Consider the following 16,588-nt stretch of genomic DNA (forward strand, 5'->3'; position numbering starts at 1 on the left):
ACAAATCATGGTAGGGGGGCATGTGTAGGAGCTCCATCTCATAGCCAGGAAGGAAAGAAGAGGGAGGAAGTTCACAATCCCCCTTGAGGGCATGCCCTGGGTGACCCAAGATCTCTTTCTTACAAGGCCTTGTTTCTTAAAAATTTCCACTACTTCCTTGTAGTGCCTTGTTAGGAAACAAGTCTTTACCATGAGGGCCTCTGACTGATGCTCCAGATTCAAACTATAGCACGGTAGTGAATGAACTAGGATATTGAAACCATCCAAATAGTGTCTGGAATCCAGGAAAGCCCTTAGATAAACTTATTATTTAATATGAGTGGACTTTTGGCTTCCAGAAGTCAAATGATTATCTAGGACACCCTAATTTGATGACTGCAGTGCAACTGGACAGAGCACATATGTTCCTTCAGTCAAGCCCTCCAGTCTTCTCAGGAAGCTCTTTTTTTTTATACCCAGATGGCATGCATTATTGAATGCCAGCTTTTTGATGCCAACTTGGCAAATGACCATTTATCCTAAGGGTAGAGCTTCTTCCTCCCTGAGGATGAAGTTGTCCTGGGCACACTGTCAGCCAGGCCACCTCTCCATCAAATCCCATGGGCCATCACCTCTGGGAAAAATCAGGCCTGTGCAGTAGGGACTGGATTTATATTCCTTTTTGGGGATTGGGGTTTTAGTCAAAGAATTCTAGGATATAAGAAACATACAGTTGAGAGCCATCTCTCTCTGGTCACCGATAAAGTAGTAACAGCTGTGTGTGGTCCTCCTGGCATGAGATATTTTGAACCAAAAAAGTAAATAAAAATCTTTGTGTTGAGTACAAAGTATGAACACTAGCTTTAAAAAAACAGGCTTTGATTTTTAACAGCTCTTTATTCACTGGTGTTGGCATCTAAAATACCTTTTGGAACAATTTTGTCAAAAGTAGTGAAATAATGATTGCCTCTTTCAGCATAGGTCTTGTGTATTTGGGGAGTTCAGTGAAACAACCCTTAGCCCCACCAAGACTCTGGGCTGTGGGAGGAGTAAGGAGGAGCCTCCATTTGAATTTAAGCTCAAAGGGATAACTGTCCTTTGGCCAACACCTTAACCCAGCTCCTTTGGGTCTGTGTTGCAGGGATCATGTACCGCAAGTCGTGTGCATCGTCAGCGGCCTGTCTCATTGCCTCAGCCGGGTACCAGTCCTTCTGCTCCCCGGGGAAGCTGAACTCAGTGTGCATCAGCTGCTGCAACACCCCTCTTTGCAACGGGCCAAGGCCCAAGAAAAGAGGCAGTTCTGCTTCAGCCCTCAGGCCAGGGCTCCCCACCACCATCCTGCTCCTCAAATTAGCCCTCTTCTTGGCACATTGCTGAAGCTGACAGAGATGCCATCGCTACCTGCATTGTTCTTCTGGCCCTCGCTCTTCCACCTCCCCCACCTCTTCTGAGTTGTCCTTTTATTCTGGGTAGAGAGTGGTGTCTGTTCTCTTTTCGTTCATTTGCAAATAATGAAAGAGCTCCCTGTAAAACACTTTTGTAAGCTCTGAATAAATTCAGTCGGACTGAATTTTCAATGTGTACTCAAGGGAGGGAGTGGAGCAGAAGTGCAGCATCCGGGTTCATGTTAACCAGCCAGGCAAGGCTGGCAGAATCAGCCTTTAGAAGCTGCTAAGGTGGGCATCTGCCTTTCCACGGCCGCTAGCTTCCATTCTGTCCCGGATGGGGCACAGTTTATTTTGTGACTTGCTTTCTTGGGGGAAGGGCCAGTTCCCACTCAAGGTTTCCTTGTTTGACATTTCACACTTCATGCTCCTGAAAACCATTCTCGCCAGCAGAATTGGCTGGTTTCGTCTCTGAGTTGGGCTGTGGAGACTCCTGACTCAGTTGCTGGGGATCAGACTCAGACTCGGGCTTGGCCTCACTTTGAAAAGTGCTTAAGAAAACCTTGTTAGTTCTCCTTGCAGAAGAATTGCGCTGGGAAGCCAAGAAGATGAGCGGGCTGCGGGCGGAGCGGGCGCTGTCCGTGGTGGAGCGTCCGTGGGCGCGCAGGCGCTTCTCCTGGTTGGCATGCTCCAGGGTCAGGTGGCAGCGCAGCACCTGCCCAAACACCCTGCGGAACTGTTGCGAGGACACGTTGTACAGGAGCGGGTTGACCACCGAACTGAGGTAGAAGAAGGTGTCGGAGAAGGGTAGGAGGATCATATATGCCTGGAAGTAGGACCTGGTCCAGTTATCCTTGGGCTTGGCTGCAGCCATGATCCTTCGAATCTGGTTTGGCATCCAGCATACTGCTAATGTCACAACGATCAGCCCTGAGGAGGAGAGGGAGAAAGAGAGAGGAAGAGGGGGAAAAAACAGCATGAGAACAAAAATAAATAAATATAAATAAATAAATAAACACAAACATAAAATATTTAGCCCCTTGGTTCTGTGCTTACTGGCCAGGAAATGGTACCAATTTTTCAATGTTGTGCTTGACAGCTTCTTTTGCCACTAGCAAAAGAGAATTTAACGCTGTTTCAAGCTCGGGGGAGTTGGCTGTGTTAAAGACCATTAAATGCTTTAGACAGTGTATTTATACCTGTTGATGCCTGTTAATTTTAAGAATGTTTTCATTGTTGCTTGTGTATCCAGGAAACATTTCATGTTGTCCATAAATCTGATTTTGTCTTTTTGTTTTAAAGCAACAGATGTCTGCATACTGTATAGCCATAATAGATGAAATGATATTTGTATTTTAAAGAAGGTCTGCACAAAGAAGACCCAGTGATGTTTTTAAGTCAAGTGGAAGGAATTTTTTCTCTAATGAAGAAGCATATTTAGCAACACCGATTTTGCATTCAATTCCCAAGGAAGCAAAATCGGGGATAGTCAGTCACTGAGAATGTTTTTTTGGACAAATATGTGCTAGCTATGCACACCTATAATTATGATGCTCACATCTGCAACAGCACCTCTGCTTCTTTTCAAACACTTTTAGATAAATCACCTCTTCCACCTTCATGTGGGAAACATTCTCCAAAAACAAAACAAAAAGTAAATATATATATTCAACTTTTTCTAAGTTCAACCAGGAATGTGCTCACTGACTTTGTAGCTCAGTGTCAGCAGCCCAGAATTCATGGGGCCCTAGCAAAGGGACACCATTCAGTGGCCCCTGCGTGGATCAAATGTTGGCTGTATGAACATCTGTTTGCATGTCCACATGCCTGCATAGGATTTATATAATCATTGCTATATATGATTCTGACAGATACAGAGATGCTAGATAGAACACAAACAACTAAAATTGCCGTTATCATGAGAGTTGATCTACAGTGACAAAACAAAAGAAAGATCAGGGAGTCGGCAGGGCATTTGCTCTCTTTTCTAGAGAAAGTAAGAGCACAGAACATAAGTTCCCATGTAGAGAGCTGATATCTTAAAGTAGTATTTACATTTTCAGGAATGCTTCCTCCCTCTTCTAAATTGGAGTCATAATCATAAGAAAAATCCATTCACATTTTCAAACCTTCTGATTTTTCTAGGGGAGTGATGGTCAGCAGTGATTACTTCTTGCCTATGATTGATGGCAAATATTATTAATAAATGTTCCAGGAAAATAGCCATGTGCCCATGCCCTGCCTGACCATACTGCACACACTTGCCTGACCATCCCTTGCACGGAAATATCTACCCTAAGGACAAGTCCTCCACAAAGCCTGTCTATCAGCAACAAGGGCCTAGAAAACTCAGCTCTCTTGTTAATTTTCAAGTGTTCTTCCTGTTAGACCTGACTAGCTTTGAAATATAAACCAATTTGCTTATTTCTTCTCTTTGAATTTGCTACCCTGAGAACAGTCAGTAAATCTAAAAATAAAAATAGGCAAATAAACATATTGATCAGATGAAAAGGCAAAAAAAAAAAAGTACCATCTTAAGTCAAGAGTATATTCTGAATCACCTAGTTACAGCTGCTAGGTGAGAACAAAAAAGTCAACATTTTTCTGATTAAAAAAAAAAAACACTTGCATAAGAAACAGGGAGCTTTTTTCATGACCTTGAGGAGCATGGATGCTTCTAGCCACCTGTGCTATCACACATTAGTTTTTGAGTTTCTGCTCCTTGTGTTCATCCCATGCAGTTCTGAGTGAGTAGTTCCTCCCATCTCATTGTGAGGGAGCTAGGAAGCTTCCCGTACCTGGGGAAGCTATGTATCTTCACAAAGTTTTACAGTTTTTTTTTTCTCTTCCCTGTCACTGTATTTCACAAAACAACTACATGTTATTTCTGAGAATATGGAAATTGAGTGCATGGTTTTAGATATGTGAGATGCTACACTGTGGGAGGTTGTTCTTCTGGTGGCAGAATCTAGGAAGGAGGTGAGAAGCACCTTGTCCTTACCAGGGACTGAACATTGCACAGCTTTTAAAAATCAACAGGCAAGAACCAGGAGAAAGAAGGCAGGGAGTGGGGAGTTAGGCGAGGGGTAAGAAGTTAAAAAAAATGCTTCTCTTCTTCTCTGTTTGTTTCTCCTTTTCTTGATCTTTTGCTCACACAACCCTTATTCTGTTAGCTTCCCATATGCACTTGTCTGGTCTCAACTGTCCTTGACAAATCACCCCATCAAAAGAAGCAGAGTTGAGTAAAAGGCAAGACCTAGCATCCAGGCAGGAGAAAAGGAACAGGGGCAGATCAAGTGCTGTATCTTGCTTTGCAGTTTTAGCTGGGATAAAATTCTTGCCCTGAAATTGAAATGAGTTAGTAAGTGGGGAAAGAGCTCAGTCTGAATAAGTAGCAGAAAATAGGGAACCAGATCAGAGATTCTCAATGATAAGAAAAAGAAAGGAGAATTCATCTTTCTGGGGATAGAAATAGGTAGATGTGACAGCAAGTACAAACCTGAAGATCAAGCCACACAAGGATCTGAATTAGAAATGAACCAGAATTTTAAAATTATGCATCTGACAGGTCTTGAGATGCAACCAGGAATAGTGCTGAATAGTTACTGAGTTTTCTCCATGCCAGTTTCTGTACTGAACACTCTACTTATTTGTTATGTGTTTCTCCTGACATCAACCTGGTGAATTCTGACCAGGGAGGTCAAAACAGCAATTCATTTAACAAATGAGAAAGTTTAGGCTCAGAGGAGGTCAGCTGCCCAAATGTTACAGCCAGGACATGGGCTTGCCAGGTTCCAAAATCCACAATATCTATTTTTCTCTCAAAACACAATGTTGTCAGCTTGAAAACTACAGAAGTAAAGCCAAAAAGTAAACCTTAACTAGATTCTAGCATGTAAAATGAACATAGAGCTGCTCTGCCCACTGAAAATATATAATGTAAGCCATATATTTGATTTAAAAATTTCAAGTAGTCACATTCAAAAAGTAGAGGTAGCTGAAATCAATTTTAATAATGTCCCCTAATTAAATGCACACTTAATTGAATTTTACATGTAATTTCAACATGTAATCAATATAAAAATTATTGATGAGGTGTTTTTACATTCATTTTTAATACTATGCCTACAAAACTCAGTGTGACTTTTATTTTCATCATACATCTTAATGGGGTCCAGACGCATATGGCTAGTGACTCCAGTATGGACAGTAAAAATGAAAATAATTCTTCCTAGCCCCTCCCCAAGGTGTCAAGCCTCCCTATTTCATCTTTTTCCCATTCCCCTAGATGCAGTTTTCCTGGCCATATATATATAAGTTTTGTCTAACCACAGAAGCTCCAAGGAATCTCCTATGTAGCCTTTATTTGCAATAATGTATATATTCTTGGTTTATCAAGTCTTCTCATATAAAGCTGTCCATAGAAGAGAGCTCCAAATTATTTAAAGTCTAATTCTGAAAATACAAAGATGTAATTTTCATTTCTCATGCTAAACTTTGCCTAACCATTCTGAAATCGTGCCAGCTACCTGGCAGAACTGTTAGAATATACTTTTCCCACCTCAACTGGAGGTGGGAAAAAATGACTGGTGCCTTTCTTTCTGTGTTTTGAAAGATAATTTTGTTCTAGAGAAAATGGAGCATTGGGCACTCAGGTACAGTCAATGACAAATGTGAGACATGTACCCAAGAATGATGTAATAGAGGTTAGCCTCTCCAGAAAAGGAAGCCAAACTAGTCCCCTTGTAAAATTTGTCATTTTAATAATGACAGGTAATTGCTCACTTTTGCATCTGAAGAAAAAAAATGTTCATTATTTGAGATGAAACACTGTTGAGAATAAATACCATGCCCAAAGGTAACTTTCTATTCTGGCTATTTGCAATTGATTCAACTCTAGTCCCAGTTACTCTGTAGCTAAGACAAAGCTTTAAAGTCTTATTCATGCCTTAATAGAGAGAATTAAAGATTTGACTAAATTTATGTTTGATTGCAATCATTTGGATATGTATATTACACTTGGAAAAAAATCTATAATGCTTTGGTCTGTGTAGTGTAATATACAACCCACTGTTAAATAACATTAGTGTGAATTTGAATGAAGATCTGTGATCTGAACTCACTCATGTAAAGCAGGTAAACTGTTTTAACTAAATTATTGATAGATCTGCATTATGTTCCAGACAACCTTGCATACTGAGTTATGAAATACCTTCATATTTTATCTGTTTTCTTCCGCAAACAGTACTTTCATTTTTCCTCTTTGATCACTACACTAAAATGACAAGAGCCATTTGATGATGACACAGATTCATCCTCAGCAGAGTGATGTTGTTTAAAAAAACAGAGGGAAGCAGACATCCAACAACATCCTGCACAGTAGCTTGACATTTCAACAGCATTTGAGTCAGCCTGCTTGGTTTAATTTTCAGAAGTGCCTGAGGTTCTGCAGCCTGGGACATAGCATCCCTGATATATCTGATGCCGTGCTTTGTTTTCTCCCCTCTAAACTTTAAAGAGAAGGTAACTATTTATGTGTTCCCCAGAATTTTTCTTAAAGACTCAGAGAATGGAAGAGTAGGAAGAGAAGTTACAGAGGAGGAAATCTGAGGCCAAGGAATTTACCCAAGACCTCCATGGGTCAGGGAAGCAGAATTCCTTTACCCTGCAGTGCTGATCCCAACACTGGACACTAGCCCAGGTTGCCAAGTGAGGCTATTATTTTTTTACTATAGTTCCCTCCATTCCTTATTTTAGGCTCAAGTGCTGACCATTCACAGCATGGGATGCAGAGAGGCAGGTCTATGCAACATCTCCTCTCAATATCTTAATTCAGCTTTAGAACTAGGTCCTCACAAAATAGGCATTTGGAAAAATTCTGAAGTACATGAGCCCCTCTCAAAGGATAAAGCCCCAGTCCGAGGTAGTTGGAGAGTGTTTAAAAAGCAAAAAGTGACTTTAGGTCATGACCTGGTACCCTGATTACAAGGATTCCACCTATCTATCCATCCATCCATTCATATCCATTAATTGACCTATCATTCATCCACTCATCAGTCCATTTTTACCTATCATCTATCTTGTACCTATCCTTTCATCCATGCGTTTATTTTACAGAAGTATCTACTAAAAATAGGTTATTTAGCTAGTTCTAAGCAGAAAAGATCTGAAAACTTGATCTCTCCTTCAATAAAGGTAGCTTGTATGATTTAAATAAATCCCAAAGATTTGCTCTTCTACCTAGTATTGGAGTCACAGTTCACTAAAATATAAGAGCTTTGAGGGTACAATGAGTACATAGAGGATGATTTGGGATTTCTGTAATGATTATGGCTGCTCTTTCCTTTTCCTGCCTATTTCTACCCATATGTTCCAGTTCTCTCTAACTCTGGTTATAATTAGTAAGAATTAAGCCCTCCCTTTGGACTTTATTGACTCAGAAAATATCTTTTAATTGGCTGTGGTCTATTACAGACCTTGTCCTAGGTAAAGATGGTAGGAAGCTGAGGAGAGCAGGGCAGCTGCAGCAGGTTTGCTGAGAACCATGAGAACAGTCTTAGCTGAGCAATTTGCTGACCTTCCCTCAGAAGGAAAGTAAGAACTGGAAAGGGCAAAGACACAGCATAGCATGGGACAGAAGGATGTGATGGCACCCTATCTCTTGAAAGCTGCCCTGCTCAAGGTGGCTGTGGCAAAATCATGGGCGGAGACGATGGGAAACTAGCATGGTTAGAGAACACTCCATCAGGGTTTGTGGACAATAAATTAACTGGCATATAGTAGGGTGAGGAACATCTGCTGTCAACTGACATTTAAATAGCAATTGCCAGTGGAAAGTAAGCATATGGTTAGTTGAATGAAGAGCCAGGAAAAGAGAAATACATTCAATAAAAGATTTTAATGCTTTCTCAATTTATACATTAGTGTTTGCCAATCTGCTTCTGCAAACCAGTTGAGACCTTGCTCTCACTCACTGACCTTGTCTGACCCAAGAAAGCCAAATAGAGCACCAACCTAGACTTAGATTCTAATCTCTAAGACCGTGGTTCTTTTTCATTTTTTTTTTTTTTAGTTTTTTTAAATATTTATTTTTTGGTTAGACACAATACCTTTATTTTGTTTATTTTTTTTGTTTGTTTTTTTTTATTGGTTGTTCACAACATTACAAAGCTCTTGACATATCATATTTCATACATTAGATTGAAGTGGGTTATGAACCCCCAATTTTACCCCAAATGCAGATTGCAGAATCACGTCGGTTACACATCCACAATTTTACATAATGCCCTATTAGTAATTGTTGTATTCTGCTACCTTTCCTATCCCCTACTATCCCCGCTCCCCTCCCCTCCCATCTTCTCTCTCTACCCCATCTACTGTAATTCATTTCTCTCCTTGTTTATTTTCCCATTCCCCTCACAACCTCTTATATGTAATTCTGTATAGCAATGAGGGTCTCCCTTCATTTCCATGCAATTTCCCTTTTCTCTCCCTTTCCCTCCCATCTCATGTCTCTGTTTAATGTTACTCTTTACCAAATGTCTTCTTTGATATAATGAGAGCAACTATGAACAGAGCAGGGAGGAAGAGTAGGAAGAAAAGAGTAACATTAAACCGTGGTTCTTTTTCAAAGAGGGGTCCCTGCAACAGCAGTATCAGCACCACTTGGGAACATAACTAGAAATGCAAATTTTCAGGCCCCAACCCAGAGGTACACAATTAGGGACTTTGGGAGTGGAGTTCTGTGATCAGGAGTGAACAAGTTCTCCAGACGATAATGGTGCTTGCTCCAGCTGGAGAAAACAGTCTAAGAGAAGCATAAATTGAGGTGAAGCCCATGTCAGTGAGCATGGGCCCAATCACTGTCTCCTGTTTGCCTTTGGGGAATCATATTTTAATAAGTATCTGTGGTCTGAACTGACAATAATTAAGAATTGCCTCCATCTGGTTCCTCTTCCTAATGACCACCCTGCTAGGTCCTCTCCTTTCTGAGAAGCCAGCTCTCCTTTTTGGTCCTGTTTCATATCTTCTTTCTCCCTCTGTATCCCTTTCCTTCTGTCTTCTCATTTCCCCCCATTCCTTTCCTCTTTCACCTCCATGGGTCTCTCTTTTTACATGTTTCTCCAGTATGTTAAGCAATGGCACCTCCCTTTCTCTCTGGTCTGCTTTTCCTCCCTTTCCACTCCTCCATGTTTTCCAAGAACCACAAAGCAAGCCACATGCAACCTTGTCAGCTCATACCTCTCCTTTTCCATTATTTTTCTCAGATGGGCTTGAGAAGATGACTGAATCAGCTGCAGAATAGCCAGCAGCTGGATGCCAGGGAGTGCTTCACACTCATTGCTAATTTTGCCAAAGTAAAGTAGAGAGGCTATAGATTCAGCTCAAATGGGATGTAGCTAGACATGAACTGAGGTGCACTCACCACTGAGAGCCCCCTCTAGGTCCCATGTCTTCTGACTCTGCTAAGTTTTTCTTGGACAACTTGCAGTGACTTCTAAGCTTAGTGACCCTTGTCTAAACAAATCTGCCTCCTTATCCTCTTTCTTATTGAGAAATTTTCTTTAGAAGATAGAAGAGCTGTTGGGGTTTGGTTTCCAAAGAAGGGCACAGGCCACAGCTTTAAAATGATGTAAATGCCACAGATGGCTGCTTCTGTCTACAAAGACAGATGGTTTGATGTCCCATCCTTGCCCCAGCAATTTGATGGAGCCCAGGAACAAATTCTCTCCTCAGTGTGACTCCATCCACCATGTGGAGGCCAGAGACCTCTGAAATGTGGCACAGAAGCAGATTCCAAATGGCTCACAATTTGATAACCATTACATCCTCATTATGCTCTACAAGCTTCAGTACAAGAAGAAAACTATAAATCGCTACAGTAACAAATATATATTTCTAAAATAAGCCCTCCTGTCTAGGAGCTGTATGACAGCCACTTGCACTCAAAGTAAATAGCATTTAGGGTCGTCATTGTGGTTTAGTGCCTATGTTCCTTTATGATGCATGGAAAATGAACAACTGGAATCCATTAAATAAATATTTTTCTATGTGGATCTCAACTGTCTGTGGCTGGTGTGACTTTCTATGCAAACACCCTGCTCTAAATGCTCTGATAGTAAAACCCTCAAGTGTGGTATAGCTACATAGGCCCATAGCTATTTCTCAGCATGGCAGGTGAAGCCACAGGCTTTTTACCTGTGGCACACAGTATGGCAGTGGGTAGTGATAACAGGGACATGATGCACCCCAAATCTTCCAGGGAGCTGTGGACCATGCAATAGGGAAAGTCCCAGCTGGGGCCTCTCCCACCACCCAGCACTAGGCATACCAGGTTAACACTGATTAACAGCTGAAAGTCTGCACTTTCTAATATAATTTAATTCCTTGTATTAGAGAATATTAGAGAATTAAAATCATAGAAACCTGGTAGTGAAAAGACCTGAGATTAGTGTATACTGGTGAGCCAGCAAAATTCCCAGAGATATGTGATAAGGTGACCAAATTCGCACAGCCTGGGAGTCCAAACATAGAGTCTCTCAGTCTAGTGAAATTTGCCCTCTGCATGCTCCCAGAGCAAGCCATATTGCAAAAGTAGCCTCTGCATTTCAAGAGTGTCAAGATAAGTTTGTTCCTGCGATCCTACTCCCTCCTCATCTTTTTTCCTGAGGTTCTCATTGGGCCTAAAAGAATCAGTGATAAATGTCTATGACTGAGGCAGAGGAACCCTTCCTTTCTAGATGGGTGAGGTCCCCTGCATGGCCAGGCAAGAGCACAGAGTCAGAGCTTCCTTCCTGGAGGCCTCTTCTGCAGCCCAGGAGAGGGAACCAGTCTCTTAAAGGTGGGGTATAGGAGGTATTTTTGACTTATATTATCCAAAAGATAAAGCAAGATAGCAGCTACCACTTCATGCTACTGCTATGGAATTAGCAATAAGAATTAAAGGTGGCTTCTTCCTTCCCTTTTCTAAATATGGGTGCATTAAACAGCCAGTTTGTGACATTTATTTCTCACAGTTCTGGAAGCTGAATGTCCAAGATCAAGGTACTAGAAGATTCAATGCCTGGTGCAGGATCTCTGAGAGAAACAGGAGAGATGGAAAGAGAGAGAAAGAGATCTTATAAGGCCACCAATGCTATTGGATTAGGTTTCCACCCTTATGATCTCATCTAACCTTAATTATCCACATCCAAATATGGTCATATTTTGTGTTAAGGTTTCAACCTACAAATTTGGGGGAAACATAATTCAGAGTATGGGGTTTCACACCTCTAGGATTTCTATATACCAGTCTCCATGACTTTATACCATCCAGTCTCTCTGGTCTCAGGCCTCTGCACATGCTGATTCTCCACCTGGACCACACCCTCCTCATCTGTTCTTCCTCATTCTCTTTTTCTTTCTCCCTCCTGTCAGCCCCAGCTGCCCATTCTTTATTCAGCTCTTAGACTGGAAGTTTCTGTTTATTATTGCCTCTGGGAATCCTTCCTTGTCTACACAAGTCTACGGCAAGTTCTCTACCATGAGTTCAATAAGACCTCTCTCCCGACTCATCCTCATAGCACTACAGTTTAAACTAGACCATACGCTCTATGAGGGCAGAACTCTGTCTTCACTGTTGTAGTCTCAGCACATTGCACTATAGCTGAGCAATAATAAACTTCATTCAAGCAAGATCAGAACCCCTACACAAAGAAAGAGGACTGGGGGGGGGGGATTAGAGAGTCTTGGATTGTGACAACTGCTTTCAGGGACTAGCAGTTTTAGACTTAAACCCCCTCTGGACTGACACTGACTTCTTTCCTTGATGCTCTCCACGAGGGCTCTATGAGATAGAATATAAATTAAGGTCACTGAGTGAAAAAGAATATAGAAAACCACATTTACCAAAGAGACATGTTGGAAGACATTCATCTGTCCCAAATACTTTATCTTGAGTGCCCTATAAATCACAGTCTCCCATGAAGATACTCCAGGTCTTTGTCAGAGAAGTTGCAGGCAAAGACCAATAGAGAGAGTTGAGCTGTTCTCCAAAGAGAGATGAAGAGGAAATACCCAGAAAAGCACCCAATGAAGGCACTGTGTCTATATTCTATACTGTGTGACCTCACGAGAATTAAATCTGACAACTATAATTCCCCAATTTCCCTATTGGCAAAATTAGATTATCGTAGAAGAGGATTTGGAACTTGAAGATAGACAGACTGATTCCTCTTCTGCCCCTGAGTGTCACAATATCTGGAGAAAGTATTACCTGGTTATCTTGGGCTTTGCCTCCACATGATCTGGGCACCTTTACCAGCAAAGGCACACTCAGTTTCACTCTGCAAAGCTCTGGGTTCTCATCTGCAAGATGGAGATAACACCAGTGCTGGGAGGGTTGAACGTCAGATGAAGGCACAGTGCTAAGTAAAGTGCTGGCTTCCAGATAAGAGCCTTTGATGGTTAAGACTACCTTCTCCTCCAAGATCATTTCCATCTCTCAAACAACCAGGCCACTAGAACCAGCACCTCCATCATCATCTTTATCTCCACCTTGGTTTCTACAACAATCACCATGACATCCCCATCCCATCATCATTATCACCTCCACTACTGCTACATCATCATCACCCATCCATCACCTCATCCATTATCATCACCACAATCACTACCTCACCACCAACATGCCCAGAGGTCAGAGATTCAGGGAAAGGCTGACCAACACCAGAAGATGTCAGATTTCAACCAATCCCAACCTCACAGATAAAAGCCAGAAAAATGAGGTCCCTTTCCCAGGTTTATCTTACTAATCAACAGCAGAGAGAGGACCAGGATTAATAACCCCAAGTTCTTTCCACTACCTGGAAATGGAACTCTCACCATTCTGCCCTGGGACTTTTGAGTCGGCTAGCCATCCACAATACACACATACATATAGGTATTCTGAGTTTAAAGAATGAGAAGTGTAGGATGTAAAAAGGATGAAATTAACAGAAGGTAAAACTGCAAGAAGAGGGAAAAAATTCAAATCCCAGGAAGCCCTGAGCCCTGAGCCCTTCTGAACCCTCTATCCTCACTCAGCTCCTCCCCAGAAGGGATATGACAAGGGACAGGAATACACCAAAACTGTCTGGTCACCTGGTTAATTGTGCAAGAAAACATCTACTCCAGGGACCTCATTTCTTGCTTCTTTCCTTTATCCTTCACTCCCACTGTACAATGAAGGGGGCAAGTGTGGGATTTGGAGTCAACATGGGTTTGGATCTCAGCCCCTTTACTTTTATTAGTTGTGTGACTATGGGCTCATATCTCTGTGGAATGGATAAAATTATAGTATCCTTTTCATTCCTGCAAGAACAGCTAAAGGAGATGAACACATGTCAAGCACTGAGCTTAATAGCCATTGATGAATGGAAGCTTGTGCCACTTATTATACAGTCTAACCACCTGCCCCAGGATAGAGATAACTAACACACAGCTAAAATTAACATAGTGCATCTGTATCACAGACACTCTTCTAAGTGCTTAACTTACACTTGCTTAAGCTCTACAAGATGTCCTCTACTTAATTCCATTGCTATTAAACAATTAAGAAAGCTGAGATATGGGTCAGTTAAATGACCTATAAAACTCACACAGCTGGCAAATAGCAGTGCCTGAAGTTTGACCCAGGGCACCTGGTTCAGAATCCATGGGCTCAAATGCACTGCCCCAGCCGACCCTCATCTGCTGAGAAGCACCTCAGGAGATCAAAGATCAAATGCTTGCTGAGTCTCCAATGTAAACTAAAATAATTCAATTTAAATGGCCACAAGTTCAGAAATGAATTTCTTTATGGTGAAGAACAGAATCTCAGCTGTCAAGAAATAAAGATCTCCTCTAATGCATCTCAATGACCAAGAAAGGTATTGTCAAGAAAGTGCCCTTTTACATTTAATGTGAATGCAGTAAACTTTTCTGTTACTAAGAGAGATGCTTGATGGAATCAAAAGAAGCAAACTAACTTTGAATAGGAATCTAGCAGGCTAGACCATTGCAGATTGTCTGCTTTTGATTAGGTTTCTTTTATGGCAGGCAAGAACACCCATCCCACCCCTCCTCGGGTGCTCAGGAGAACTTCCTAGGAAGACAATTTTCCTGTGAAAATGTATTTAAATTCTGAATTGAAGACTGTTTTCACCCTTCCCAGGCTGACTCAGCCCCTCCCCCTAAATGCAATCTGGAAATCACTTTTCAAAGTAAATTAGAAAATGAGTCCAGTTCTCTATTATCTGTTTATCTCATGTAAGTTAGCAATGAAATTCTTGGAAGAATCTACAGCTGAATTCCAGGACCAGAAGCAAAAAAATGAAATCAGCTGATCTGAGAGATACCAAAAGAGGAACACCGGGAGCTGGGCTCATCCTGTGTTTGATTTAGCAGTGTTCAGGGTCCCAGCTGAAATCAGTAAAGCTCCGAGGAAGTTTGAGGAGATGGTATCAGGCTTCTGAGAGAGTGTTCTGCAGGAGAACGATTAGATGAGGATGCCTTCCCATTAATGATTTGAAAATGAAATGACTGTTGCATGACATGATAAGAATAAATCTCTCCTGGTGGGTTTTTCTTTTGATGGGGTAACAAACTTTGAAGAAATAGTCTCACAGGTTGGGGAACATTAAGTATAATTTCTCTCATCCAAAGGCAGCAATAAGTGTCAGAGAGTAGCATTATTACACATAATGAGTACAGTACAGTGGAACAGAAAAAAAAAATCCTGCATCTATTTTTAAAGCTCGTTCTCATCTATTTCCTTATTTGCTGTCTCTTCACCTGATCGCCAAGTGGCAAGCACCTCAGGTACTGTCCTCAGCTCTCTACTTCTCACTCCCTCTTGATAGGCACCTCTGGTTTGAAATACTATCTCTAGGGTTAGAAAATCCTCAAATCAATGTCCCTTGCCTCTGTAGACGTCTATAGCCAGGATGTCACAGCCAACTCTCTACCCAGTGTCATGGCTTGGATAGGTTGGATGGTCCATAATGAGACAATACATACGGAATTAATGACCAGCCCCCCACTCAAAGCTGTTCTCCATCCAGTAATGACAATCAGAATATCCTCTTCCACCACACATTGAGTTTCCCCTCGCTGGAAGACTGAAAATCCCTCCTGTTCTACTTCCTCCTCCCTCACTCTCACACCCACTCAATCCCTAAACCTGTCACTATATATCCAACATCTATTCTTCTCACTGTTCCCACTGCCACCACTCTTACAGAGGTACCGTTAGTTCCTATCTGGACCTGAGAGCCTCCCCCACCACTCAATCCTGATAGTCACTCATGATCAAGCAATTCTCTGCATAAGCTGATATCATGGTAAGTCACAAAACAGTTCATGTCCCCTGCCTTTGCTAAAAACACTTCAATGACTTATTATTAACTTCAGCATAAAGCCCCCAATCCCTAACAAGTCCCACAACATCTGACCCAGTTCATATCTCATGTCTCCATGCACCACCCTCCTATTTAGTGACTCTGCATCAGACTCCAAACCTTTCTTGGTTTTCTGGAGCCACAACTCCCTCCAGCCCCAGGACTCTTCCCCAGCCAGTCTTTTTCCTCACTTATATCCTCATTCATTTTTCAACATAAATGAAAAGCTGCCTGAGACCTCCTGGTTGGGTCTTCCTGTTACAAACTCCTGTACTTCTTGCCCATGCTGTGTGCATTTGAACATAATTTAGTTGAAGCTTGTGTTGTTTATGTCCATCTCTCTGTCATGTGAGCTCCATGTGGGTTAGGAGGTGGACCTGTCCTGTTGTGTGCCTGCATTGCCTGGCATAGCATTGGACACATGGTGGGGACACAATACATTCGAAAACTGTCGACTTCATTCTCCCAACTGAGCAGAGAAGTAGAAGTAGTAGAAACTCTTATCCTTATGTTGCTAATAGAAAAAGTGAGATGCACTACATTGAACCAATCTGGTTCAGAATACAAAATAAAATAAGTGGAAGACAGAATAAAATTTAAACCTTTTAATTAAAGATGTTCTCCAAGTTTGTCACCCCCAGCATCATGTCTCCTTGCTCAAAATCCTCTTCCAGAAATCCAATCCCACAGCTGCTGAACCTATGTTTTGGGGCAGTCTATATGGGCAATGACCAAACTTTTGAGTTATATCTCCATTTACCCTGAGACTCCATGTCTCGGAAGAAATTCTTCTCCCATGAGAAAACTCAGTCTCTTCCATCCTGATCC

General features: G+C 41.7%; 2 protein-coding genes across 3 annotated transcripts in view; one reads left to right on the forward strand and one right to left on the reverse strand.

Moving 5' to 3' along the window:
- The window catches only part of LYPD1 (LY6/PLAUR domain containing 1), a 30,058-nt gene extending 28,682 nt beyond the window's left edge, over nt 1-1,376 (forward strand). For both annotated transcript variants that reach the window (XM_081262175.1, XM_081262174.1), the window contains exon 3: nt 1,121-1,376. In XM_081262175.1, the coding sequence (XP_081118301.1) occupies nt 1,121-1,356 (236 nt within the window). In that variant the 3' untranslated portion in view covers nt 1,357-1,376. The remainder of the gene's footprint in view (nt 1-1,120) is intronic.
- Nucleotides 1,377-1,774: 398 nt separating this feature from the next.
- The window catches only part of GPR39 (G protein-coupled receptor 39), a 206,453-nt gene continuing 191,639 nt past the window's right edge, over nt 1,775-16,588 (reverse strand). The window contains exon 2 of the mRNA XM_081262173.1: nt 1,775-2,294. Coding sequence (XP_081118299.1) covers nt 1,780-2,294 — 515 coding nt within the window. The 3' untranslated portion in view covers nt 1,775-1,779. The remainder of the gene's footprint in view (nt 2,295-16,588) is intronic.

Source organism: Spermophilus citellus, assembly GCF_964194105.1.
Source record: "Spermophilus citellus genome assembly, chromosome: 11".
Lineage (NCBI taxonomy): Eukaryota > Metazoa > Chordata > Mammalia > Rodentia > Sciuridae > Spermophilus > Spermophilus citellus.